Source organism: Giraffa tippelskirchi, chromosome 3 (assembly GCF_054371585.1).
Source record: "Giraffa tippelskirchi isolate mGirTip1 chromosome 3, T2T-mGirTip1v1.2.pri, whole genome shotgun sequence".
In the NCBI taxonomy this organism is placed as follows: domain Eukaryota; kingdom Metazoa; phylum Chordata; class Mammalia; order Artiodactyla; family Giraffidae; genus Giraffa; species Giraffa tippelskirchi.
Window position 1 is genome coordinate 164,151,319 of NC_137277.1, and position 27,809 is coordinate 164,179,127.

At 40.3% G+C, this 27,809-nt stretch overlaps 2 protein-coding genes across 40 annotated transcripts in view; one reads left to right on the forward strand and one right to left on the reverse strand.

Annotated features, from left to right (window-relative positions):
* USP37 (ubiquitin specific peptidase 37) overlaps positions 1-6,501 on the reverse strand; it is an 80,389-nt gene extending 73,888 nt beyond the window's left edge. For 12 of the 39 annotated variants that reach the window (XM_081583991.1, XM_081583997.1, XM_081583970.1 and 9 more), the window contains exons 1-2: positions 6,328-6,501; positions 1,551-1,711 (exon numbers count right to left, since the gene is read on the reverse strand). Coding sequence is in view for 3 of the 39 variants with exons in the window: in XM_081583965.1 (XP_081440091.1) it covers positions 1,596-1,649 (54 nt within the window). In the remaining 36 variants the exon portion in view is untranslated. Of the gene's footprint in view, positions 1-1,550; positions 1,712-6,169 lie in introns of all 39 variants that reach the window. The other 27 variants (XM_081583966.1, XM_081583964.1, XM_081583986.1 and 24 more) reach the window with 6 other exon arrangements.
* A 481-nt stretch (positions 6,502-6,982) lies between these two features.
* CNOT9 (CCR4-NOT transcription complex subunit 9) overlaps positions 6,983-27,809 on the forward strand; it is a 33,269-nt gene continuing 12,442 nt past the window's right edge. Inside the window, exons 1-4 of the mRNA XM_081584011.1 lie at positions 6,983-7,127; positions 21,744-21,923; positions 23,568-23,683; positions 26,098-26,207. Of these exons, the coding sequence (XP_081440137.1) occupies positions 7,104-7,127; positions 21,744-21,923; positions 23,568-23,683; positions 26,098-26,207 (430 nt within the window). The 5' untranslated portion in view covers positions 6,983-7,103. The remainder of the gene's footprint in view (positions 7,128-21,743; positions 21,924-23,567; positions 23,684-26,097; positions 26,208-27,809) is intronic.

Here is a 27,809-nt window from a genome sequence, read left to right on the forward strand (position 1 = left end):
CTGTCCTAGACTTACCAGTTGGGGTGTGATGGATGTTGAGAAGCCCACCCCAATGCTCCCTAAAGAGAGCCACCAAATGAAAATGGAAACTCTGTTATTTGAAGACAGGGAATATGTTCTTTATCTTTGCATCCCCACTAGGACAGTGTCTGGCACACAAGAAACCACCTCATTATTCAAGAATAATAAATCAGCACAATCAATTTTATCATTTTACAGTTAAAATATACAGCAGCAGATACTAGAACCATAAATCCCTTTTATATGGCCAATATAGGATTATATTTACTAAGCTCTTTACAGGAGCATCATTCTGTACTATATATCTTTCTTTGAAAACTACATCCAGGCTTTTTCTATGTGCATCTGAATTTCTCCTAAATGCAAAGCTGTCCACATATCAATGAGAAAAATCATTTATGAAAAACAAGAATATGCAGTTTCAGAATGCATTATTAAAACAAAAAACATTAGCAAACTTGCCTAAACTGGGATTCATATAATCTACTGCTCCATGAAGAAACTACACTTTTAAGAGGCTTATCAAATTATCTCATCTTTTCTTACACATTTAGGATGCCAAATTATAAGGGAATAGTTAAAAGCCCATTGTCTCAGTGTTTTCCTTACAGACCAAAAAGTAAATAAAGGACATTGACCTTGAATTCCTCCAACAAAAACATATTTTAAAAAATTAGATTATTTAACAAGATTTGGAGATAAAGATTTCAAAGTTCAATAAAGTATGTAAGAAAAAACTTTATTGGTTACTTCTGTTTCCCTCTATAATTCTCTCTACATGTAATACATGGTTTCTCTAGATATAATTCTCAAATAGTCTGATGCAGATATAAAATTTTACTTCAGATATTGAACATTTTCTTAACCATTTCTACTAGTAATCTCTCTTTCTTCTAAGAGAAAAAACCTAAAAGGTACAAGACATAAAACTGGCAGAATCAATAAAATTTTTTCTTAATGTCTCAATCCAGTCCATTGTCTGCTCTTGCACTAAATGAGTTAACTGCATTTACTTTTGTACACTGGTCATATTATCAGAGTTTGCCCTACTTGGTTAAGAGAAAAAAACACTAAGTTTCCCTTCAAGTATCTAGCATGATCCAGTAACAGTTCAACTTTCTATGAACCTAACAAAGACAAGGTTTCATTAAACTCTGTAATGCTAATTCACTGTCAAAGTGATATTAGGAAGACAAAGTACAAGAAAACTCAATTATTCTTTAGGTACATACAAAGAGATTTGCTTTTCCCTAAATTTCTTCACCATTTTTGAAATCACTGTTCAATTCTGAGCAATCTGTGAAAGCTCAATAACACTGGCAAAAATGTTTTTATACCCTCTACAGTTATTTAAATGCTCTTATTTTAGGTACTGCTTTGAAAACATTCTTATGCAGAGGGTATTCTGTGGTTTAAGAAAGCATGCTAAAGCACAAAAATTACTACTACAAAATAGAAGAAAATGGTCAGTTCTTGCTAGTTAGCATACTCTTGGAAACATATATATCCAAAATAAAAACATTACTTACTTTTCAGAGACTTTTACTGAAAAACCCTATGTAATAACAATTCACCTTTATTCTGATCCTTCTGCAAAGGCAATGCACTCTTCTTGGGGAACTACTCATATTCTGCAGCTATGCCAGTTCTCCAGGTGCCATCAACTCAGCTAAAGGAAATATAAGTGTGCCTTTTTAAAAAAAAAAAAAATCTCATTTACAAAATTACAATTTTCAAAAAGTGCTCATTTACACAATGAAGATTAACCCTCTGACTATTTAAAAATCACAAACTACTGAAAACATTTAAAGTATAATGCTCAAGATACACTTGTACACACACCACACACACACACATACACACACACACACACACACAGACTCAACAACTTTAGGAATATATCTGCTGTGCAAAATGAGGGACTCCCAGAGCCTGCACCTAGATCAATTTGTATCTTGGTTTATTTATTCCTATTACATTTTGAAACTAAGAAGGCAGTGAAATAAACAGTATTTGTTTGTTAACTTTACAAACATTCTTACATATCATGGTTTTAAGTCTTAAAATACCACTTCCAAAAGATGTTAGTACAAATTTCAAAAGGTGGGTAAACTTGGTTTTTACTTTTCTTTCAAAACTAAATTCATGAGCTTGCTTCTCAAATTTAGGCCTCTTAAAAGCCTCAACTTTCCCTGAAGATCTACCCAAACACTTCTCACTACCTTCTTGACTGTTACAACATCAACTCTAAACTCCTTCGTTCATTTGGTAAAAAATCATTTATTGAGTTACTTCAATTTGATGGCACTATGGTAGGGACACAAATGTGAACATGACACAATCCATGCCCTGTTTAAGAGATTCCCCAGACTTTCCTACATTTGTCCTTCCACGGTCAATTAGGCAAAAAAAATCTCCGCATCAGCTTTAGCCTTGTTCTTATTTATTTGAAATAAATTTATTTATTTGAAACAGTCATTCATCACTACCTCCCTAATTCAGAAACATCACTTTGCTATTTCCCACCTAATATTTATTATGCAACATTTACTAAACACAGTATGAAGCACCATACATGCAATATTTCATAATCTTTACAATAATCCTGAAGAACAGGGATTATTAATATCACTAATTTACAAATGAGGAAACTGAGGCTTAGACAGATTAGGTAATTTATCCATGGTTACTTACGAGTCAGTAAGAGACACACCAGAACTCATGTTTTTAACTGCTACCACACTGCATCCTCAAAGATTTGTAGCAACCACTTTCCAGTCTTCATTCTCTCAAGATTTTTCTATCCAACAAATCCTTTATCCTGTAATAACCCTTTCTAAGGACTTTTTTAAAATCTCTTACCAACTCAGGTGGTGCTAGTGGTAAAGAACCCGCCTGCCAATGCAGGGGACATAAGAGACGTGGGTTTGATTCCTGTGTCAGGAAGATTCCCTGGAGGAGGAAACGGCAACCCACTCTGGCATCTTTGCCTGGAAAATCCTATGGACAGAGGAGCCTGGCAGGCTACAGTCCATGGGGTGGCAAAGACTCAGACATGACTGAATTGACTTAGCACATCAACTAAAGTGTGCACGAGTTCTCTCCTCAACTTTCTCTCTCAAGGGGAAGGGGAGATGGAGGGAACCTGTCTTATTTTCTTTTTTACTCCAACAAACAACAGGTACTTAGTAAATGCTAAAATAGTTGCTACTGAGGCTAATTCCCCTCCCAAACTTTAAAAAAAGGTTTTTTTAAAAATTTTATTGTGGTAAGAATATTTAACATGAGATCTACCCTCTTAACAAACATTTAAGTGTACAGTACAGTACTGTTAACTATAGGTACAATGTTGTACAGCTTATCTTTAGAACTTATTCGTCTTGCTTAATTGAAACATTCTCTCAAACATTTTAGGAGCTCATCACTACCTATCAAATAAATCCAAATGCTTCTGTGTTTGGCACTCCTATTTTTAATCTTCTATTTCTCGACACAAATTTTGGTCTACACACACAAATTCTTAAATTTTGGATTCTCTTTCATAACCACCACCAACTTACTTAAACATGAAATTCTCCTTTATGTATTTTTGGAAACTTCATCTTTACTGGTCTCACAGTTTAACCTGTTGTAAAACATGTAAACCACTGCTTTGATTTCTAAGGGCTTTCTTTCCTAAAATGAGCCATACGACAAATGCACAAAGAGAGAAAATTGTACAGTGGCTGAAAGTAAAGAGAGAAGTTGACCTCAATGACGTTTTTCTCCAATTCAAAGAATCTAAAACCTGAATGAGTCTATGACCTAGGAATGGGTAATATTGCCCAAAGAGGGAAAGTCTTTGTTTTTTTGCATCCTTTAATTTGTCTGCAGAGTGAAAAAAGGTGCTTGTCATCAGATGACAAAAATATCAGTAAGCTGGTGTTTTCCAAAGACATGATGGTTCTTCTAGCAAGCTCCAATTTACTTATTCATTTCAACAAATTCTTGAGAAATGAAATAATTTCTAACCCATATTCTAGTATAAAATAGACTTCAAATAATCACACAAGTAAATATATAATTAAAAGTACTGCAATATGATATAAAGTTCAGGGCATGGTGAGAAATTATCACAGGGTACCTAATTTAGGATGGGGTAGGGGGATACAGGTTAGAGAGTATCAAGAGAAGGCTTCTCTAAGGAAGTACCACTTCAAGTGAAAATTGAAGAATGAGTTAATTGAGAGACAGTCATGCTGGAACAGTCCAGAACCACACATGCAAAGGTTCTGTGATGGGAAATAACTTGGTGTAACTAAGCAAATGAAAAACATTGTGGCTGGAGTTTAGTGAGGGAAAAGAGAATGGTGCGAGATGAAGTGGAAAAGAATCAGGTTATGCAGAATCTTACAGACCATAGGAAAGATTTTGAATTTTACCCTAAATGTAATAAATATTTAGTCATGGGAAATCCACTTAAGGTTTTTAACCAGACAAATGACATGTTACTGCTAAATGGAAAAGTGATGTGGTTTGTTTGGGTTTGGGGAGGAGAGTGACAGGAGCAAGAATGAAAGAAATTAGGACAGTATTGAAGTGATTCAGCTTATAATAACAATTACAATAATAGTTAATACTCACTGGCTATTTATTTTATGTGATGTGCTTAACATGGTTATTTCATTTAATCCTTATAGCAGTCCAACAGGGTGATCATTTCCATTTTACAAATGAGAATATAAGGAACATTAAGTCCAGGTGAAAAAGTGTTGCGGCTTGAATTACAAAAGTGATAATGAAAATGTACAGAAATAGATCCAAGACACATAATGGAAATACAATAAATAGAACTTGAAGAGGGTATAGATACATGGGATGACGAGAAGTCAAGAATGGTTTTCAAGGTTCTAGACTACGTAAATGGATATACCACTTAATAAAATGGGATACTGGAAGATTACACATTTGGGTATGGAGAGAAGACCGGTTTCAGGTATGTTCTTTGGAAACTCCTAAGGAAAAAAAAAATCAAATTAAGATGTCCAGTAGACAGATGGCTATTTAGATTTTGAGCTGAAAACAGAGGAAACACACTGGAAATAAAACTTCTCAAGTCATCTATTGTTAAGTCACTAAGTTGTGTCCAACTCTTTGCGATTCCATGGACTGCAGCACACCGGGCTTCCCTGTCCTTCACCATCAACATACAGGTAGAATCTAAAGCTTAGGGTGGAAGTGAACAGTAAAAGGAGAACAAGACTGCACCCAGATATCCATTTTATTCCATCAAACATCTCTCACTATGATCATCGATTACTTTGATGTCAACAGGCTTTTCAGTCCTCATTTATCTTTACCTTTCAAAAGAATTCAACATTATTGATAACTTCTTTCACCTTTTCTGCAAAACCTGTACTCCTCTATCCTGTTACTAAACACCAAGAATCCCTCAGCGCTCCATCCTAGGTCCCTTTCCTTTCTGGCAATGCACTCTCCTCAGGTAATTTCATCCACATTCATGGCTTCAATTACTGTCAACATGGCAGATGATGTCTATATATATATACATATATATATATATACACACACACACACACATTTATCTATGCACCCAGCTTACAGCTAAGCTCCAACCCCAGTATAATCCAATTGCCTACTTGACATCCTCTGTTAGACAGCTCTTCCAGTTAGAGGCATGTCAGACACTGCCATCCTCAAGAGGCATTTACAAAGAGCCTAAATTTTGAAAGGATTACAAAACCACCTACAGACCAACTCTTTAGACAGAGGATTTTGTCATCAATTATTATTTCCTTTCACAGATCATGACCTAAAATAGGTAAACCTGACAACCTGATTTGATGGCTAGAGATGGGGAACAATCAAAGGCACGAAAAAAAAAAACAATCCATGCCTTTGAGTGAAAGATAACTAGGAGAGAGCTGAAGAATAGCCAAGAAAGTGAAACAGTATCATATCCCAAGGCCCGATGGACAGGCGGCAACGGAAGTCACCTGAAGAGATAGCAGGCCTCACTAAGGGGCGAGTGACGGACAACGACAGCCCCCACCAAAGAGGGGCCAGGTTCGGGTCGCGGGGGGAGCGAGTGACATAAAGACCCGGTCAAAGGAGAGGAAAAGCCTGGGGGAACACCCAAGTGGAGTACCTGTGAGGCGACAGGGGGCGTCGCGGGAATGGGGGCGGGCTGAACAGCAGCCGGCGAACTCCAGAAGAGTGAACGCCGAGTGGGCGGACCGCACGGGGCGAGAAGGGGGGGGGCAGGGTAAAACGGCTCCGTTGAGACGCTCGCCGGGCTCGCCTTACCTGTGCCTGCGAGTCGGAGCTTTAGACAGGCCTGGCGGAAGCACGGAGTCTGCGTGGAGGGGGAGGAGCTGCGGGGGGTCACGAAGGAAGGGACACCAGGCACGGAGAGGGTCCGCTCACTCCCCCAGTCAGGGAGAGCGGCTGATGGCGGGAACTGTGACCACACGCAAACACGCACGCACGCACGCACACCCGACGCGACCAGGAGAGGCGCGTGCGCGCAAGCCTGGAAACTCCGCCCTTTCTACGCCCTCGCCCCGCCCCAGTACCGGGCGAAATCTCGCCGAGGTAGCCCCGCCCCTGCCCTGACGGTAGTACGCACGCGCACTTTCTACTTCACGCACTTTGGCCTTCCTACCATTTCCCTCCTACAGAGTCCAGTTGGGCATGCGCACTACTTGTCCTCCCGGGCTGCCTGGTTTTTCCCGCCCTTCACTGGCCTCTGGAGGAAGGTCAGAGTTCACGCCCCTCTCTGGAGATACATGCTCCAAGCCGGGGATAGGGGAGACTAGCAGGGGACGGGTGTCCTTCCGGTCCTGAAACCTAAGGGACAAAACAAGACTCGAGGATTATTAACTCCAGGAGCTGGCGGAGGGCGGGAAGAGATTGTGTGGGCGGGGTCAGAGGTGAAAGGTCAGAGGGTTGCGGAGGGGGCGGAGCGAGCCGGTGGCGGATGGCGGCTGCGGCGTTTGATCATTTTCAGCGGCAGAGGCGCTGAAGCGGGGACGCAGCTTGGCGCGTCCGGCGGTGGGAGGAGAGCGGCGTCCGCTCCCAACATGCACAGTCTGGCAACGGCTGCGGTAAGTGACTGGGCCGCCCGGCCTGGGCCCCAAACCCCTCCTCAGCCCTGCGTTTCGGCCTTCTCTCTTAGCTCCCTGTGGCAGGCCTGGAGTCCTCCAGCCCCCAACCCGCGAAGCCCCGGCCCCCCCTCCTCGCCGAGCTTGGCTGTGGCGGAGCCGGCCCCCACTCTCCCCGCCGGCCGGCTCTCGCGGCCTTTGGCTCCGCGTAGCGCGTTCTTTTTTGGCCCCGGGGCCTGGTCGGGCGGCTGGAGCGCCTCCCTTGCGGCCCAGAGGGGCCATTCATTGATTCATTGCTCTACCAACAGTTTTAGGCTGCCGGCTGCGTGCTTGGCGTTGGCGGGGGCGAGGGGACTTCCGAGGTGCGTCTGACACTCCCTGCCTAGGCACATCGCGGCGGGGAGGAAATGGCTTCTAGCTCAAACCACTTGCTTTACAGATACAAAATCCGAGACCTGAACAAGTGACTAGTTAGGATGTCTGACTTACGGTTCTCTGCGTTTAAAACCTTTTTTCACACATCTCGTTTTACCAACGTGATCTTTGACCAAGAAAAACAGTGTAAACTCCTAATAACCATGCACTGTGGCTCAGAGGGTAGAGTCTGCCTGCAATGCGGGAGACCTGGGTTCGATCCCTGGGTTCGATCCCTGGGTCTGGAAGATCCCCTGGAGAAGGAGATGACAACCCACTCCAGTATTCTTGCCTGGAAAATCCCACGGACGCAGGAGCCTGGCAGGCTACAGTCCGTGGGGTCGCACAGAGGCGGACACGACTGAGCGACAAACACACACCCAAACACACACACCACCTAGCTGAAGTAATCCTGCGGTTTCCCGTTTTGTTGAGGTAAAACCCAAACACTGCATTGCCTACAAGGCTCTCCCTGAGCGTTTGTGTTCCTTACCCCTGTTTTCAGTCTTGTCTTCTATCACATTTTGCAGGCTCCAGCTACAACTGGCCGCCGTTCCATCTCTTCTACTTAAGCTTTTCCAAAGTTTTGATTCATTTACTTGTTTCTTATTTGCCCCCCTTTTGAAGTCAGGGATCATGTAGATCCTGTTTACTTGGTTGCTTCAGTGCCAGGACAGTTCCTGGCACCAAGTAAGGGCTCAAATATTTTTGCTGAATGTCAGGGTATTGATGAGGGTGGTGACAATTGAGAGCAAATAGCCGTGGTGGGCAGACAGGATCATGTGACTTGAGCATACTCTTCTGAATGCTCATCCAACTTTTTTCAGTTGCATCAAGGCGAAGTGGCTTGAAGAGAGAATAATATACTGAAGTTGCATTATGTAAAATGGCATAAATCCTCAATAGAGGACAAAAGTTAAATTTAACAAAAATTAAATTTAACGTTTAAAAGTGAGTTGGGTGTGACTATGTTACAAACAGCCTTGTCATTTCCAGGGCTGGTGGCATCTCTGCCTCCTGGCACCATGTCTCTAAAGTGTTTGAAACTTTTCAAGGGGTGAGGTACCTTTTATATAATCTCTTAACTAGATGACTGCAGTTTCTCCAGCTTTTTTGTTTCTTCCACATTTTACATGTAATATGACAGTAAAGAATCTGTCTGCAATGCAGGAGACCTGGGTTTGCTCCCTAGGTCAGGAAGACCCCTTGTAGAAGGAAATGGTTACCCATTCCAGTATTCTTGCCTGGATAATGGACAGAGGGGTCGCAAAGAGTTGGACAGGACTCAGTGACTAACATGAGAAGAAGCCAGTCAGAAAATGAGGTTGCTGCTGGTTGGAGGGGACAGTTTAAACAAAGAATTCTAAGGTTGGCTTGTTTATGTCTCAGAATCTGATTGTGACTTCTCTAGGCTTTGATAGCAAGCTGCTGTTTCCCCTGTGCCTCTGCAGTCTCTACCTATTCAACATCTTTTCTTTTCAGTTGCTCCCTAATACATCTTTCAAACAGCCATTAGAGCTCTGGTTCATTACTTAAAATATTCAATGCATGTTTCTTCAATTAAATTTACAGTGACTTACCTTTATTAAGAAATTGAACTTTTGGTGTTTTTTCCACCTGTTTTGCTGTTTGGACTACACAAAAGCTCTAAGTTCATTTGTACCACTATTCTTTGGAATATTTGGTTAGTGAAGAGACTGAAGCAAAAAAAAGTTGAGCCCCCCTTTCCCAATCCTTAGTGCCTTCCTTTAGGCTAAACTGACTGTGTTGTTCTCATATGGGTAAAGGGACACTGATGGTGTATCAGTTCAGTTCAGTCGCTCAGTCATGTCTGACTCTGCGACCCCATGGACTGCAGCATGCCAGGCCTCACTGTTCATCACCAACTCGTGAGCTTACTCAAACTCATGTCCATTGGATCTGTGATGCCATCCAGGCATCTCATCCTCTGATGGTTTATAGTGCTCACTAAAAATTGTGTCAATAAGACATGCAGCAGTGCCTGCAATAATCTAAACTGCTTGAGAAGATGCTTACTTTTTGTCTAATGATGAAAATTTGTATTTGTGTATACCTTTATTTCTTTTTTAAATTGCAAATAAATCATGACTTCATCTAGGGAGACAGTAGTATCAAAGGAGAATGTGATCACATATGAATGCAGTATGTTATTCACTGATTGGAGAAATTGAGATCATTTGGGATATATCTTAAATTTTGACTGTTTTAATATTTTATTGGAGAAGGCAATGGCACCCCACTCCAGTACTCTTGCCTGGAAAATCCCATGGATGGAGGAGCCTGGTAGGCTGCAGTCCATGGGGTTGCTAAGAGTCGGACACGACTGAGCGACTTTACTTTCACTTTTCACTTTCATGCATTAGAGAAGGAAATGGCAACCCACTCCAGTGTTCTTGCCTGGAGAATCCCAGGGACGGCAGAGCCTGTTGGGCTGCCATCTATGGGGTCGCACAGAGTCGGACATGACTGAGGTGACTTAGCAGTAATGTTTTATTATGCCAATAATTCCAAGTAGGTCGGACTCTTTTCATTCTTTACAGAATACTTCGTCCTAACATCTTCATTATTGCCATCACAGAATATAATTACGTTCTCAAACCTAACAAATAAAAACAGGAGTACCACATAGGATTGTATTAAATAAGAATAAGAAAGGGCTCAGTGGTTGACAGGGTTCATTCACTGGTTAAATGATTTGCTCCCAGACTTCAGCCTTCGGACTCTTAATTCTTGCGTTAGCAAAGTAACAAATCACTTGCTACGGACCTTGACGGAGAAGGCAATGGCACCCCACTCCAGTACTCTTGCCTGGGAAACCCCATGGACGGAGGAGCCTGGTAGGCTGCAGCCCATGGGGTCGCGAAGAGTCAGACACGACTGAGCGACTCCACTTTGACTTTTCACTTTCATGCACTGGAGAAGGAAATGGCAACTCACTCCAATATTCTTGCCTGGAGAATCCCAGGGACGAAGGAGCCTGGTGGGCTGCCATCTATAGGGTCGCACAGAGTCGGACACGAATGAAGCGACTTAGCAGCAGCAGCAGCATGGACCTTGAAGTTTGCTTCAGCTTAATAGAACCACAAATTTTCACATATACCATGGGTCTTCTGTAATGAATGTTATGTTAGTGATCTAAAACAGCCAAAGGCAGGCCTTTAGGAGATGCACTGTGTATGCTTTTTTTAAAATTTCCAGTGGCAGTTCTGACATCCTTCAGTTCAGTTCAGTCGCTCAGTCTTGTCCGACTCTTTGCGACCCCATGAATCGAAGCATGCCAGGCCTCCCTGTCCATCACCAACTCCCGGAGTCTACCCAAACCCATGTCCATCGAGTCGGTGACGCCACCCAGCCATTTCATCCTCTGTTGTCCACTTCTCCTCCTGACCCCAGTCCTTCCCAGCATTAGGGTCTTTTCCAATGAGTCAACTCTTCCAATCAAGTGGCCAAAGTATTGGAGTTTCAGCTTCAACATTAGTCCTTCCAATGAACGCCCAAGACTGATCTCCTTTAGGATGGACAGGTTGGATCTCCTTGCAGTCCAAGGGACTCTCAAGAGTCTTCTCCAACACCACAATTCAAAGGCATCAATTCTTCGGCGCTCAGCTTTCTTCACCGTCCAACTCTCACATCCCTCCATGACTACTGGAAAAACCATAGCCTTGACTAGACGGACCTTTGTTGGGAGAGTAATCTCTGCTTTTCAATATGCTATCTAGGTTGGCCATAACCTTGCTTCCAAGGAGTAAGCGTCTTTTAATTTCATGGCTGCAATCACCATCAGCAGTGATTTTGGAGCCCCAAAAAATAAAGTCTGATACTGTTTCCACTGTTTCCCCATCTATTTCTCATGAAGTGATGGGACCAGGTGTCATGATCTTAGTTTTCTGAATGTTGAGCTTTAAGCCAACTTTTTCACTCTCTGCTTTCACTTTCATCAAGAGGCTCTTTAGTTCTTCTTCACTTTCTGCCATAAAGGTGGTGTCATATGCATATCTGAAGTTATTGATATTTCTCCCGGCAATCTTGATTCCAGCTTGTGTTTCTTCCAGCCCAGCGTTTCTCATGATGTACTCTGCATATAAGTTAAGTAAGCAGGGTGACAGTATACAGCCTTGACGTATTCCTTTTCCTATTTGGAACCAGTCTGTTGTTCCATGTCCAGTTCTAACTGTTGCTTCCTGACCTGCATACAGGTTTCTCAAGAGACAGGTCAGATGGTCTGGTATTCCCATCTCTTTCAGAATTTTCCACAGTTTATTGTGATCCACACAGTTAAAGGCTTTGGCATAGTCAATAAAGCAGAAATAGATGTTTTTCTGGAATTCTCTTGCTTTTTCGATGATCCACCAGATGTTGGCAATTTGATCTCTGGTTCCTCTGCCTTTTCTAAAACCAGCTTGAACATCTGGAAGTTCACGGTTCACGTATTGCTGAAGCCTGGCTTGGAGAATTTTGAGCATTACTTTACTAGCGTGTGAGATGAGTGCAATTGTGCGGTAGTTTGAGCATTCTTTGGCATTGCCTTTCTTTGGGATTGGAATGAAAACTGACCTTTTCCAGTCCTGTGGCCACTGCTGAGTTTTCCAGATTTGCTGGCGTATTGAGTGCAGCACTTTCACAGCATCATCTTTGAGGATTTGAAATAGCTCAACTGGAATTCCATCACCTCCACTAGCTTTGTTCATAGTGATGCTTTCTAAGGCCCACTTGACATCCTTAAACCCTTGTTTTTTCCTCACTTTCTATGTAACCAGCAGCTGCATTAGTCATTTCACATCTCTTTGTTGAAGCAATGCTGGACTCCCAGATTCCCTCCTCTTTGGCAAGTAAAAAGAACATTATGCGCTCTGAAGTATCTAATTTAGACACTATCTCCTTCTTTGTCTCCTGTTGAAGATTTAAGCAAGTTGACCAAGTTTTCTTTGTTTATTCACTCCCATTTTTAAAGTTATTTTGAAGAACATTCTGGCCCTTCTTTTATAAAGATAAGAATATTAAGCTAATTTGGTATTTCCCTTTGGCACTGTTAAGAAAGTGAGTTTTCTTACTGTATCATCATTATATAGACACCAAAAGCCATGTGTTGAGCCTTCTCCAGACTTTGGAAAATAATCTCTATTTCAGTCTAATTCCATTTTGTATTCACTGTCACATATTCATCGATAAGAAAACCAACAGCTGTTTTTTTGGCTCTTGAACATGAAATTTTGCTGATGGATTTTGCCATTTTCTGTTTAAGAGAGCCATCAACAATTTTTTAAAATTTACTCAAGAGGAGGGATCATATTTCTTTCCCATTTACGGGTAAATGTGGGTATCTTTTAAGTTATAAATATCTTTCTCTTTTTCACATTGTGTTAAGGTTTTTGAGAAGTGGGAGACCAACTATCAGTATAGTTAATTGGAGTTTGTGTTTGTGACACTTGGAGTTAACCATCAGTGACTCACTTTGGTAAACGTCTTGCCTATGTTAGGCTTGATTGAAAGAAAAAATTTACTTGAAATAACATTTTCTACATACAAACCAATAGACAGGTAAGAAGAGAATGAGTCCCTCCTGAATTTTGATAGCACGAACTTTTTTTAAACTTTTTTTTCCTTTTAATCTATTAAAAGAAAAGGGCCACTGACTTTAAGCAAGTTATATATGAGCATATGCTGCTGCTAAGTCACTTCAGTCGTGTCCGACTCTGCACGACCCCATAGACGGTAGCCCACCAGGCTCCCCAGTCCATGGGAGTTTCCAGGCAAGAGTATATAATTAAATATAATTGATCTTGTTTCTGATCTTGAAAGTGTAGAGGATGATAACTGATAGTCCAAATCAGACTTCTCATAGATGACTTTGTTTCTGGGTATGTTCATTGATCCCACTGTTTACTCAAATCCAACTGCAACAGAATATCAAGCTTAAAGTTCTGTATTGGGTTCTTAAATATTAAATTTCTTCAGCTTGGGATATTTGTGATTTCAGTCCTGTGGACTAAGTAGGGCTCACTGATTCTAGAGACAAGTATTAGTAGACTAGAGTTTAAGTGTAATTTTGCCATATACTTGCTTATGTGAACTCCAATAAGTTAAATCCCCTGAACCTGTTTCCTTTTAGAATTTTGAGAATAATTTGAGGTAATCCACAGTGACTGGCACTTAGTATGTTCAGTAAATATTGCCTCCTATTAAAAGTTCCTAGAAAAGTCAAACCTAGTCTATGGAGGGCTGAATGTGGGGCTTACTGAAAGAAGTATAGAGAATTTGGGGGGGTAATGGAGTGTCTGGTAATGTATCTTGATTGTAGTGCTGGTTTTTCCGGTATATAGATATCTCAAAATTCATTTACATGTATACTTAAATGAGTACATGTAAAAGTTTTATTGTGTGCAAATTATGCCTCAATAAAATTGTTTGGTAGCCACCTAGTCTCTCACTTTTAACTAAAGAAAGAAAGTTCTGAGATTTTAGAGGCAACTAAGACTTAATTATTTAATATAGTTCCCTCATTTAACCAATGAATATTGAGGCTCAGAAAAGTAAACGATTTATCCTAGGTCACACAATTCTAGAAATGGCAAAACTGTTTTGAAACCACTTCTAGCTCCCAATCTAGTGTGCATTCCAGTTAGGTACTTGTGTTGTTACTTGCTAATTGAGGTCTTTCTGATATATTTTTTATTTTTTTAACCTTTTTTTGCCACACACGAGGCTCAATCCAACCAAGAATTGAACCTGGGCCCCCTGTAGTGGAAGTGCGGAGTCCTCTAACTACTGGACCACCTGGGAAGCCCCAGGGTCTTTCTTATTCTTAAACCTGATAAACAGGTTCTTAATCCTAGGTCTATTAATGGATTACAGGTAGACTATGAATTCCCTGGAATTATTTGTAAATTTTAGGTAAATGTAAATTACATGCAAGACAGTTTACAGTTGTGTATTTTTCTGAGGAAATGATCCAGAAATTTCATTTGATTCAGAAATTGCTAACCTCTGCTCATGTGGTAGTGTTCTGCTGTTAGTGTGTTTAAGTTAGGTAGTCTCCAAAAGGTAAAGGTGAAAGTGAAAGTCGCTCAGTCGTGTCCAGCTCTTTGTGTTCCCATGGACTGTAGCTTGCCAGGCTCCCCTCTCTGTGGAATTCTCCAGGCAAGAATACTGGAGTGGGTAACCATTCCCTTCTCCAGGGGATCTTCCCAACCCAGAAATTGAACCTGGGTCTCCTGCACTGCAGGCAGATTCTTTACTATCTGAGCCACCAGAGAAGCCCCAGTCTCCAAAAGGTAAGTTAGATGAATTTGCTTACTTGTCAGTGGTTGGTATGTGCTAGTAGATACCAGCCACAGCCTCAGAGATATATTAGTAAATTATAAATTAGAAGTATTGTAGCATCTGAACTAAGAATCTATAGAGGTGATCTTTAAATAGAGAACTGGAGGAGGGCGGAAATCTGCCCACTGTTTACTCATAGTTCCATCAGCTGTAAAACGAAGGTGATACCATTCTCCTGTGATCATTCAGTGAAGCCATGTTTTTAAGAGTACAATTCAGGGCCTTCCTCGTGACTCACTGGTAAAGAATCCGCCTGCCAGTGCAGGAGACAAGTTTGATAACTGATCCAGGAGTATCCCACATGCCATGGAGCAGCTAGGTCCACAGCTAATGTGCCACAACTGTTGAGCCTGTGCTCTGGAGCCCAGGAACCACAAGTACTGAGCCCACATGCTGAAACTACTGAAACCCAAGTGCCCTAGAGATTGTGTTCTGAAACAGAAGCCACAGCAATGAGAAGCCCCCACCCTATAACTAGAGAAAGCTCACGAGCAGCCAACAAAGACCCAGCACAGCCTAAGTACATAAATTAATTTTAAAAAGATAATAAAAGTACAATACAGTTCCCTCTCTTTCCTCATCTACCGTACCCTCTCTTTTACATCCCATCCAATTCCCTTTTAGGAAGTCATCAATTTTCAGATTCTAATATTTTTGTGAAAGGTGTACCTAAATAATCTTTGGGCTTCAGAAGGAGAGGCAGATGCATCAGGCTTTTAGTTAATATTGCTTGCCATCAAGATCAAGTGAGGACTTCCCTGGTGGCACAGTGGATGGGAATCTGCCTGCCAGTGCGAGGGAAACTGGTTCGATCCCTGGTCCTGAAGGATTCCACATGCTGTGAAGGGACTGAGCCTGTGAGCCACAGCTACTAAGCCCGCATGCTACAACTGCTGAAGTCCACGCACCTAGAGCTCCACAGCAAGAGAAGCCACTGCAGTGAGAAGCCCGCCCACTGCAACGAAGAGTAGCCCCTGCTCACTGCAACTAGAGGAAGCCCTTCAAAGCAACGAAGACCCAGTGCAGCCAAAAATAAATTAAATAAATAAAATTAAAGATCTAGTGAGATGCTAGATTTGTGCCTTGGGGTTTTATTCGCGGATGATGTACAAAGTATTTTATCAATTGTCTAGTAATATAAATTAATATGGAAATCAGTGTGTAATTCAAAATGTAAAAAATAGGGAATGCCCTGGCAGTCCAGTGGTTAGAACCCAGCGATTTCACTTCCAGGTCCTAGATTCAATCCCTGGTCAGGGAACTAAAGATCCTTCAAGCCTCAGGGTCAAAAAAAAAAAGGTAATACTTTTATTCTCCAAAAAATTAAATTTCCTTGTATGTTACAAAATTACTTGTTGGTATGTTGGTAGAGGTAGGGAAGGGGTATGTGTGTTTGTGTGTGGGTGGGTGTTGGTGGCTAGCACTAGCTAAATTATGCCCATCTGAGCCTTGATTTGATGTAGGGAATTATGTCAAACTATTTAATTGACCCTTCCGATAACAATGATGGTTATTAAGTACCTCAAATCTCATTAAGTAGAAAATTTCTCTTAGTATCAATGATATTGGGTGCTGGTTGTTTATCAGATTCTGCTGAACTAACAACAGTAGTATTTTTAATTTTTGTTTGTGGTTTTTATGTATTCCCTATCTCTGTTGTCACAGAGGCACAGGAAATAGTTTTTTTGGAGAGTTGTCTTTAGATTAGACCTAATCTTTAAGGAAGTGAGAAGCAGCATTCACAAAGCAGTTAAGAGTATGGACTTGGCTGCCGGACCACCTGAATTCAAATCCTGGGCTTTGCCACTTAACCTTTAAATAACTTCTCAGTTTCCTCATCTAAGAAATGACTATGGTAATAAGTATTTATTTAAGATAGTGCCTAATAGAGTAAGCCCTATGTATGTGAACTCCCACTTTTAAAAAATAACTATATTCATCCCATAACAAATAGGTATTCAGTGGGTTTCAACTAGCATCTGCTACTAAATCTGGGGCAGAATTCACCAGGGGTGATGAAAAGGAGGGTCCCTACTTCATCTATTTTCTGGTACCAAACTGCCCTCACTGCCTCCTTCTCCTTGTTAGAGTGGCTGCAGAACTCTTCTCTAAGCTTGTAGCTGAGGGCCACATTACCACCCACCTGACCTCCCAAGACCTTCTAGAACTACCCCCCAAAAAAGATGTCCTTTTCATCATAGGGCACTGGAATGCAAAAGTAGGAAGGCAAGAGACACCTGGAGTAACAGGCAAATTTGACCTTGGAGTACAGAATGAAGCAGGGCAAAAGCTAACAGTTTTGCCAAGAGAATCCACTGGTCATAGCAAACACCCTCTTCCAACAACACAAGAGAAGACTCTACACGTAGACATCTGCACATGGTCAATAACGAAATCAGATTGATTATATTCTTTGCAGCCAAAGAGGAAGAAGCTCTATACAGTCAGCAAAAACAAGACCTGGAGCTGACTGTGGCTCAGATCATGAACTCCTTATTACCAAATTCAGACTTGAAAGAAAGTAGGGAAAACCACTAGACCATTCAGGTATGACCTAAATCAAATCCCTTACAATTATACAGTGGAAGTGAGAAATAGATTCAAGGGATTAGATCTGATAGAGTGCCTGAAGAACTATGGACAGAGGTTCGTAACACTGTACAGGAGGCAGTGATAAAACCATCCTCAAGAAAAAGAAAAGCAAAAAGTCTAAATGGTTGTCTGAGGAGGCCTTATGAATAGCTGAGGAAAGAAGAGAAGGGAAAGGAGAAGGAGGAAAGGAAAGATATACCCATTTAAATGCAGAGTTCCGAAGAATAGCAAAGAGAGATAAGAAAGCCTTCCTCAGTGATCAGTGCAAAGAAATAGAGGAAAATAGAATGAAAAGACTAGAGATCTCTTCAAGAAAATTAGAGATACCAAGGGAAAATTTCATGGAAAGATGGGCACAATAAAGGACAGAAATGGTATAGACCTAATAGAAGCAGAAGATATTAAGAAGAGGTGGCAAGAATACACAGAACTATACAAAAAAGATCTTCATGACCCAGATAAGCACAATGGTGTGATCACTCACCTAGAGCCAGACATCCTGGAATGCAAAATCAGGTGGGCCTTGGGAAGCATCACTACGAACAAAGCTAGTGGAGGTGATGGAATTCCAGTTGAGCTATTTCAAATCCTAAATGATGCTGTGAAAGTGCTGCACTCGATATGCCAGCAAATTTGGAAAACTCAGCAGTGACCACAGGACTGGAAAAGGTCGGTTTTCATTCCAATCCCAAAAAAGGGCAATGCCAAAGAATGTTCAGACTACCCCACAATTGCACTCATCTCACGCTACTAGCAAAGTATTGCTCAGAATTCTCCAAGCCAGGCTTCAACAGTACATGAACCGCGCGCGAGCTTCCAGATGCTCAAGCTGGGTTTAGAAAAGGCAGAGGAACCAGAGATCAAGTTACCAACATCCGCTGGATCATCGAAAAAGCAAGAGAGTTCCAGAAAAACATCTACTGCTTTATTGATTATGCCAAAGCTTTTGACTGTGTGGATCACAACAAACTGTGGAAAACTCTTCAAGAGATGGGAATCCCAGACCAGCTGACCTGCCTCCTGAGAAATCCGTATGCAGGCCAAGAAGCAACAGTTAGAACCGGACATGGAACAACAGACTGATTCCAAACTGGGAAAGGAGTATGTCAAGACTGTATATTGTCACCCTGCTTATCTAACTTTTATGCAGAGTACATCACGCGAAATGCCGAGCTGGATGAAGCACAAGCTGGAATCAAGATTGCTGGGAGAAATATCAATAACCTCAGATATGCAGATGACCCCACCCTTATGGTAGAAAGTAAAGAGGAAGTAAAGAGCCTCTTGATGATAGTGACAGAGGAGAGTGAAAAAGCTGGCTTAAAACTCAACATTCAAAAAGTGAAGATCATGGCATCTGGTCACATCACTTCATGGCAAATAGATGGGGAAACAGTGCAAACAGTGACAGACTTTATTTTCTTGGGCTCCAAAATCACTGCAGATGGTGACTGCAGCCATGAAATTAAAAGACACTTGCTCCTTGGAAGAAAAGCTATGACCAACCTAGAGAGCATATTAAAAAACAGAGACATTACTTTGCCAACAAAGGTCCATCTAGTCAAATCTGTGGCTTTCCAGTAGTTATGTATGGATGTGAGAGCTGGACTGTGAAGAAAGCTGAGCACCAAAGAATTGATGCTTTTGAACTGTGGTGTTGGAGAGGACTCTTAAGAGTCCTTTGGACTGCAAGGAGATCCAACCCGTCCATCCTAAAGGAAATAAGTCCTGAATATTCATTGGAAGGACTGATGGTGAAGCTGAAACTCTAATACTTTGGCCACCTGATGCGAAGAACTGACTCATTGGAAAAGAGTCTGATGCTGGGAGAGATTGAGGGCAGGAGGAGAAGGGGATGACAGGATGAGATGGTTGGATGACATCACTGACTCTATGGACATGAATTTGAGCAAGCTCTGGGAATTGGTGATGGACAGGGAAGCCTGGTGTGCTGCAGTCCATGGGGTGGCAAAGAATTGGACATGACTGAGCAACTGAACTGACTCACCTCCCTAGCTCTCTTAGAACCAGAGTTTCATAGAGGCTAAAATTCCCACAAGTAGTTTCAAAAGGTGGAGTATTACTGGCAGCCAGTGGTCATGGCCGTAGGGACCACCAGACATTGGCCCTTTAGAGTGCCAGCATCACTCCAGGGGCACAGTCTTCTCTGTTGGAGTCAAACCAGCTCTGGAAACGGGAATATGTGGAAACAGGGCCCAGAGTCCCAAATCCATTATATGCTAGCTGATATCTACCATTGCAGCCTGGTGGTGGTCACCTAGAGTTCCCCAGGATGAGATGGGGTAGAAGTGCTGGATACAAGTCATAGATTGACTCTGGAGAGGGTGATGGAACTTACTGATGGTAGTATCTGGATGACAGGCCTCTAGGAATGAGTAATGACTAATCAGGATAGATGCTATATTGCTGGAACATTGTCATGGGGCCCTCTTTAGGTATAGGTCGTCCAAGGGATTGTGGGCAGGAAACCCAAAGCTACAATTTTAGCCCTTGTTTTCACTGAGCTTTTAAGGTGATGTAATACTCTAAATAAATACATCCTATCTTCTGATGGAATTACATTTCCAAAAATAATTTTTAAAGTTGAAGGCTTGTCTGTGGCAGCATAGAAAAGGCAGACGCATGGACCATACTGTTTTTGCTGTTGGGAAACTACAGAAAACCTCAGAAAACTACCCTATTCCTTCTACATCATTTAGGAACCTCATGTTTTCTTGAGCATCACTGATGGGAATTACAAAACAGCTTTTAGCAGATTACTCTGAGGCACTTGAGGACTTAAGTTGCACTGTATATAGTCCATTTAGCAGAACACCTTGTGGTTCATTCTAGCATGCAAGAGAAATGATAAACATTAAGCTAAAAGCTTCTAATTATAGAAGGCGATCGTTCAGCTTGAGTAGAGAAATTTGTGAGTACTCCTCAAAGTCCACCTTAGACTTCATTCTGTTTTTCAGTAAAGACGATTGTGCTTTTTGTTCCTCATCTTTATATCATGTGGGATGGGTCGATTGTTATTCTATCACACTAAGGTGTTATGGGAACAAATAAATACTGTAAGAAGCTGTGTAATATGGTTCAAGAAAGATTAGAATATGCAGCTTTGTACTCGGGTAAACTGAGTAAGTTAATTCCTCTGAGCATTCATAGTCTCATCTACAAGTGTAGGTCTCTTTTTTATCTACCTACCCTGTTACTCCTCATGGTTGGGGGTTGCGGGGAATGAAGTGAAACAATATTGGGCTAGGGATAGAAATCGCCATGAATTTATTAGGACTTTAGAGCCTGAAGTAGCAATGGTAATCATTTTTCTAGTCTTTCATCTTACTTTACAGGTAATAATTAAGGAACTTAACCAAGCCTATTTGAAAATGTGAATTATAGAAGTGCTCAAATTTTTATTGGAATATTGAGATTCTTTATAGCACGGTAATGAAAGATTCTTTATATAGTTTGTACATGAGTAAGTAGTGAGTAAATCTCCAAGGGATGGAGGTAGAGTCTGTATAAGAATCATTAGAGGGGGGAGCCTTTCCAAATTATGTAAGTTTCTCCTTCATGGAGGGGGATGCTGGAGTTACTGGGGAATGAAGAGCAGTAGCGGGGGTGACTTTTTCTTTCAAAAACCATGATAGTCATGTGGTTAAAAAAATTTAAACTGTATATAAAAGATTTTATTGTATACAATGAAAAATAAGCCTCCCATATAGATTCTAACCTTAAAGGTAACTACTGTTAGCAGTTTTTTATGTGTCCTAGAAATGTTGTATGTAAATATATAAGAATACATGTGTGTGTTAATGGAGGCATATAAGCTATTTTACACTCTTTGTTTTGTTTTTGCTTCTTATTTAGTATCAGCACAGTATAGAGAGAACTTTTTTAAAGGGCTATGTAGTATTCCAAATAAAGATGTAACCATACATATTTAACCAGTTCTTTTTTGATAGATGTTGATAGATTTCAAGTTTTTTGCTTTTAAAATAGTACAACAGTAAACATTCTGATATGTCTTCAGTACAGCCCAAGTATACTTGTAGGGTAAATTTCTGAATATGGTGTTATTAAGGAGTGTGTGTGTTTTAGATTTTGATAGATTGAATTAGTTTACATCAAGTATATGTTTCTAGAAAAGATGCCCTGTTATTTACAAAAAATACATTCTCTCTAAAGGCTAAAGCAGAGTAAGACTTGGTTTGATGCTAATGAAACTCACATGTTTACTTTTACATTTCTTATTTTCACCTGAAGCCTGTGCCTACTGCACTGGCTCAGGTGGATAGAGAAAAGATCTATCAGTGGATCAACGAGCTGTCCAGTCCTGAGACGAGGGAAAATGCTTTGCTGGAGTTAAGTAAGAAGCGAGAATCTGTTCCTGACCTTGCACCCATGCTGTGGCATTCATTTGGTACTATTGCAGCACTTTTACAGGTGGGTATATACATCCGGAGAAGGCAATGGCACCCCACTCCAGTACTCTTGCCTGGGAAACCCCATGGATGGAGGTGCCTGGTAGGCTGCAGCCCATGTGTTCACGAAGAGTCGGACATGACTGAGCGACTTCACTTTCACTTTTCACTTTCATGCACTGGAGAAGGAAATGGCAACCCACTCCAATATTCTTGCCTGGAGAATCCCAGGGACGAAGGAGCCTGGTGGGCTGCTGTCTATGGGGTCGCACAGAGTCAGACATGACTGACGCGACTTAGCAGCAGCAGCAGCATATACATCCCTGAGTTGCATTTCATTCCTGATTATCACAATTGTATCTCTCTGCCTTTGTACAAATGATTTTGAAAACTTTGGTAAGTTGTTTGTTTTTTTTTTTCAGGAGTTAGCATTTGTAAGAATCTTGTTTTAGAAAAATATGATACTCATTAAAATGAGATTATTGGATCCCACCCAGGAGATTTGATTTATTTAGTCTAATATGAAAAATCTGTATTTTTAATAAGCAGCTCCCCACTCCCAGATGATTTTGATGTAGGTGATGTAAGAACTGCACTTTGGAGGGAGGTGAGTGGGGAGTCCAGGAAGGGGAACACATGTAAACCCATGGCTGATTCGTGTCAATGTATGGCAAAAACTATTACAATATTGTAAAGTAATTAGCCCCCAACTAAAATAAATAAATTTATTTAAAAAAAAAAACTGCACTTTGAGAAACACAGCTTTAGGAGTACTGTAGAATACTACTGCATGACGAGGTGGAGTGGGGATGGTGGTGGAAAGGGAGGTATAAGAGCTGAAAGGTATATTCTGGGTAAAGAAAATGCTAGGGTAATGATATAACAGCCATAGGAATAAACGTGGATATACTTGTACATTAAAGAATAAATAACTAATATTTGATTCTGACTAGAACAGTCATTTCCAGGGAATAAATAGATATGATGTAGTCCTAAGAACCAAGATATGGTCATCTTTTAAAGTATTGTCCACATTCCTAATAATTAGATTAATTTTTAAAATCTGTTAAGTAAATTCATATTCTGTCTGTACTGCATGGACCCAAGAAGCTAGTCTTTCTTAGGGGAACATTTTCCATGTAAAAATTTTACAGTTAAGATAAATGGAATTGTGTTCTGCAAATCCTTACCTTTTGACAGAGAATACATATGTTCTCTGCTGTTTGTACATATCCCCGCACATATACGCACTTTCTTATCTCCCTCTTTTTGCACTTGCTACATGACCAAACAGAAACTTCTTTATGAGTTAAAGTGGTTGATCTACTGACATTTTCTGGCTAACTATCTGATCACTACAACTTAAAGTAGGGTGTAGACAAAAGTGGGGGAAGAGGAGTCCCTCAAGTGAAAGCCTCAACAGATGATGCAGAATATAGGGAAAAGTGTAGGTAACCACAGTTCCCTCCTTAGAAATCTTCCTAGGGATAATATGTTTCAAATAGTCTCAGTCAGGTATATTTGTGATGAAAGGAATATTGTTTTTTTATGCCCCCTCTTTGATGGTTCTGTTCTTATAGGGTATGCAGAATTAAAATTGTTGGCTTTCATACCATGAGGATTAAAGTTATTCCGTGCTCATATGGTGTTGATTTCCATTTTTTAGGAAATTGTAAATATTTATCCATCTATCAACCCACCCACCTTGACAGCACACCAATCTAACAGAGTTTGCAATGCTCTAGCATTACTGCAGTGTGTGGCATCACACCCAGAAACCAGGTAAATACTTTGGATGGGTGTGTGGGTAAAGGTTTGTATTGAATGTGGTCCTAAACTTCTTCTGAATGATGAGAGGAGGGGCTTGCAGGAGGGTGCACCTGTGTGGGTGTGGATCTTCAGGACTCCTACTTTTTTCTCCCTGAAGAATTTCTGGTCTCTTAATTTCACCAAATTTTGGTGTAGTGGCAATATGGTACTGTTTAACATGTTAACTGAACTGAACATGTTGTGGGTTTTTGTTTTTTTTAATTGAAGAATAATTGCTTTACAGTATTGTGTTGGTTTCTGCCAAACATCAACATGAATCAACCATAGTAACATGCTCTTTTATAATTGATTTTTTTTTTTTGCCTTTTTAAATTGTGGTAAAATATAAATAACATAAAATATATCATTTGAACCATTTTATTTTATTTTTATTTATTCACTTATTTTGGCTATGTTGGGTTTAGTTGCAACATGCAAGATTTTCATTGTGGCGTGCAGGCTTCTCTCTAGTTGTGGCATACAGGCTCAATAGTTGTGGCACATGAGCCCAGTTGTCCTGCAGCATGTGGTATCTTAGTTTCCCAACCAGGGATTGAACCCACATCCCCTGCATTGCAAGGCAGATTCTTAACCAGTGGACCACTAGGGAAGTCCCGATTTTAAGTGTTCAGTTCAGTAGTGTTAAATACATTCGTAGTGTGCCACTGTCACCAGCATCCATTTCTGTAATTTTATTCATCCTGTTAAACTGAAACTCTATACCCGTTAAACAATAACTTCCCATTCCCCTGTCTCCTAGCTCCTGGCAACACCTGTTCTGCTCTCTGTCTATGATTTTGACTATTCTGAATACCTCATTATAAATGGAGTCATACAGTATCTGCCTATTTGTGATTGGCTTATTTCACGTAACATAATGTCCTCAAGGTTCATCAGTACTGTTGGATATGTCAGAATTTCCTTCCTTTTTAAGGCTGAATAATAGTCTATTGTCTCATTTACTTTTTACCTGTTGGTAGTAAGGAACTTTAAAGGAGTGGTTATTACAATATTGTAAAGTAATTAGCCCCCAACTAAAATAAATAAATTTATAAAAAAAAATAAATAAATAAAAAATAAAACAAAAAAAAACTTAAAAAAAATAAAATAAATAAAGGAGTGGTGATTACCTCTCAGGAAAAGTCAGGTATACAGCTACTTCTTGCTCCTGAATCCATGGTAGGCATCACTGTGCCATGCATGAGGCAAAGTGCATGGTATTTAGTAGGAACCAGTAAGTGTCTGTACTCAGCACTTTTTCTCATGTAGTAAGCCAGATTTGGCTTCAGAACCTTTTTGAACACAGGATTCTAGTCAACCTCTGTCATAAATGAGAATTGATGTTCAAGTTGAGAAATTTTTGCCTTACTGCTATATCTGACAAATTAAGAAAGGGGATATTCTTTTCAGAAATCTGCTTTGTGGCTTTTATGGCCTTAAGGTGCTTTCATCTTATTAAAGCCTTTCCACTCATTGTCAAGTTTTCCTTATAAAATCTGAGTGCTGGATTGGCACTGACCTTTTGGAACATTAGAAACTTTGCTAAGAAAATTACTTTTAAGTACTTAAGAAAAATACAAGAATATTTGGTTAAAATTTTGGGGTATTGGCTCTCCTGTAAAGTGTAACTGTTATAAATTATATAAAGTAATAAACTGATTCCATATTAGTTGCTTAACATACTAGCTGCAGATTAAGGTGTTTTTAGGATACTTGATTTATCTGAAAGTTCTAACAAAGAAGTGTATTTAAGTGTAGCAGATAAACCTTGATAGTGGCTGCTTTATTTTGTTGTCTTGGTTTATAAGGTTTTGTCAGCTTGTACCTGTGAATATTATTAATATTGTTATTCACTCATAAATTAGGTGAGAGAAGACATCTAGGAGAATCTCTTGTGCACTTAAGTACATTTTATGACCTATTTTTAAAATTTGCAGTTGGATATATTATCAGTTTTTAAGTATTTGGTACTGGTTTCAGGGGAAATTTTGCGTCCTTTTGACCATTGGTCTAGGCTAGGGTTTTTCAGCCTTGACATTGTTGACATTTTGGGCTGGATTAAGTCTTTATGGTAGGAGGAGAAGGAAAACAGGGGACTGTCCTATGCACTGTAAGATTTTTAGCAGCATCCCAGCCTCTGCCCAGTGGATGTCAGTCACTTCAGCTGTGACAACTAAAAATATCTCCAGATACTGCCACATGATCCAGGGGGGTCAAAATCACCCCAGCTGAGAACCACTAAATTAAAGACCAGTAACAGTCTTCCCTAGAGATTTCTCAGTCAAGCAATGTTAAAGGCCTTACAAAATGAACCACCTGTAAATTTGAATGTCAGAATCCTTAGAAATTAGCTCTAGGCTCTAAATGCAATTCTTTTTTTCTTTCAGGTCAGCATTTCTTGCAGCACACATCCCACTTTTTTTGTACCCCTTTTTGCACACTGTTAGCAAAACACGACCCTTTGAGTATCTTCGGCTAACCAGTCTTGGAGTTATTGGTAAGTTATTAGGATCATTCTGCAAGCCTGGAATCATCATCATTCATAATAGTGGTCTTGGCTTAGGTGTTTTGTCTGGTCTTTTATAGCTTTTGTTCACCTATTGTTTATTTTTGTCTTTGGGGTTGAGTCTAATAAAACAGTTTTTACTAATAAATGAATATCAGGAACATGGTTGCTCTTCAGTTCAGTTCAGTTCAGTCGCTCAGTCGTGTCCGACTCTTTGCAACCCCATGAATTGCAGCACGCCAGGCCTCTCTGTCCATCACCAACTCCCGGAGTCTACCCAAACCCATGTCCATCAAGTCGGTGATGCCATCCAACCATCTCATCCTCTGTCGTCCCCTTCTCCTCCCGCCCCCAATCCTACCCCGCATTAGGGTCTTTTCCAATGAGTCAACCCTTCGCATGAGGTGGCCAAAGTATTGGAGTTTCAGCTTCAACATCAGACCTTCTAATGAACACCCAGGATTGATCTCTTTTAGGATGGATTGATTGGATCTCCTTGCAGTCCAAGGGACTCTCAAGAGTCTTCTCCAACACCACAGTTCAACAGCATCAATTCTGCGGCGCTCAGCTTTCTTCACCGTCCAACTCTCACATCCATACATGACCACTGGAAAAACCATAGCCTTAGCAAATACCATTCTGAGTGTAAGGCTATGAGGCCCAACATTTGGGATTAAATTCACTGTGTGTGTAGAAATGTTTATTAATTGTAGGAAAAGTAAAGTAAAAGCATTAATCAACAGTATTATTATAGGAATAAGAGTTTGAGTTTGTTATTTTTGTTTGATTTTTCATCTTTCTCACTTCTAGGCGGTTCTCCCCTAATTCCAGGGATTTACCTTCTATTTTACCTTGTTGAATTTTTGCATGTTCAAGTTAATGTTTTCATATACATTTATTGTTGGACATGTATCTAAAATAGTTTTTACTCAAGAAAATTATATATTAGCTATTTCACATCTCAGACTCCTCGATAGTAAAATCTATAGATTGTGAAATGTAAATACATTCAAGAAAATTGCTTTCTTAAATTGCCCTTCCTTTTTTCAGTGTCTTTTTCTCATAGTTTTTGCTTGACATGATAACCAAGTAATAAGAACATCAATTATAGCAACTTTGTTTTGTTAAATTATTATTTTTATATTCAACCTGTGTTTCATCCTTATGATTGTAAACCATGAATCAGGAAGTATAATTTGAAAGTTTGGTATGTCTCAGAAACATTTTATTCTACTTTTAAGAAGTAGCTGTTAGGAATGTTATGGTTTTTTACATCTTCTCCTAAGAAGTCCTCTAATTAGAAACTTTTTTCCCGGTATATTCTTTTCTACTTTTAAGATATAAAGCTTCTCATGTAGGCTTTGAAACATCAGCATGATTCTAGCCAAAGGAAACATTTATGTTCATTATTCTAATTCAAATCATCCTACTGGTATAGTTGGATGATGCATTTATGTTAGGATAAAGGTTGATAGTGGAGAGGTGTGAAAAAAAATAGTTGGATGGTATTAAGGTAGTTGTCTACCCTTGCATGTATTTCAGTTTCTCCCAAGTCCTTTGAAAGAACAAGCAGAAGGTGAATGTTTGGGCCTA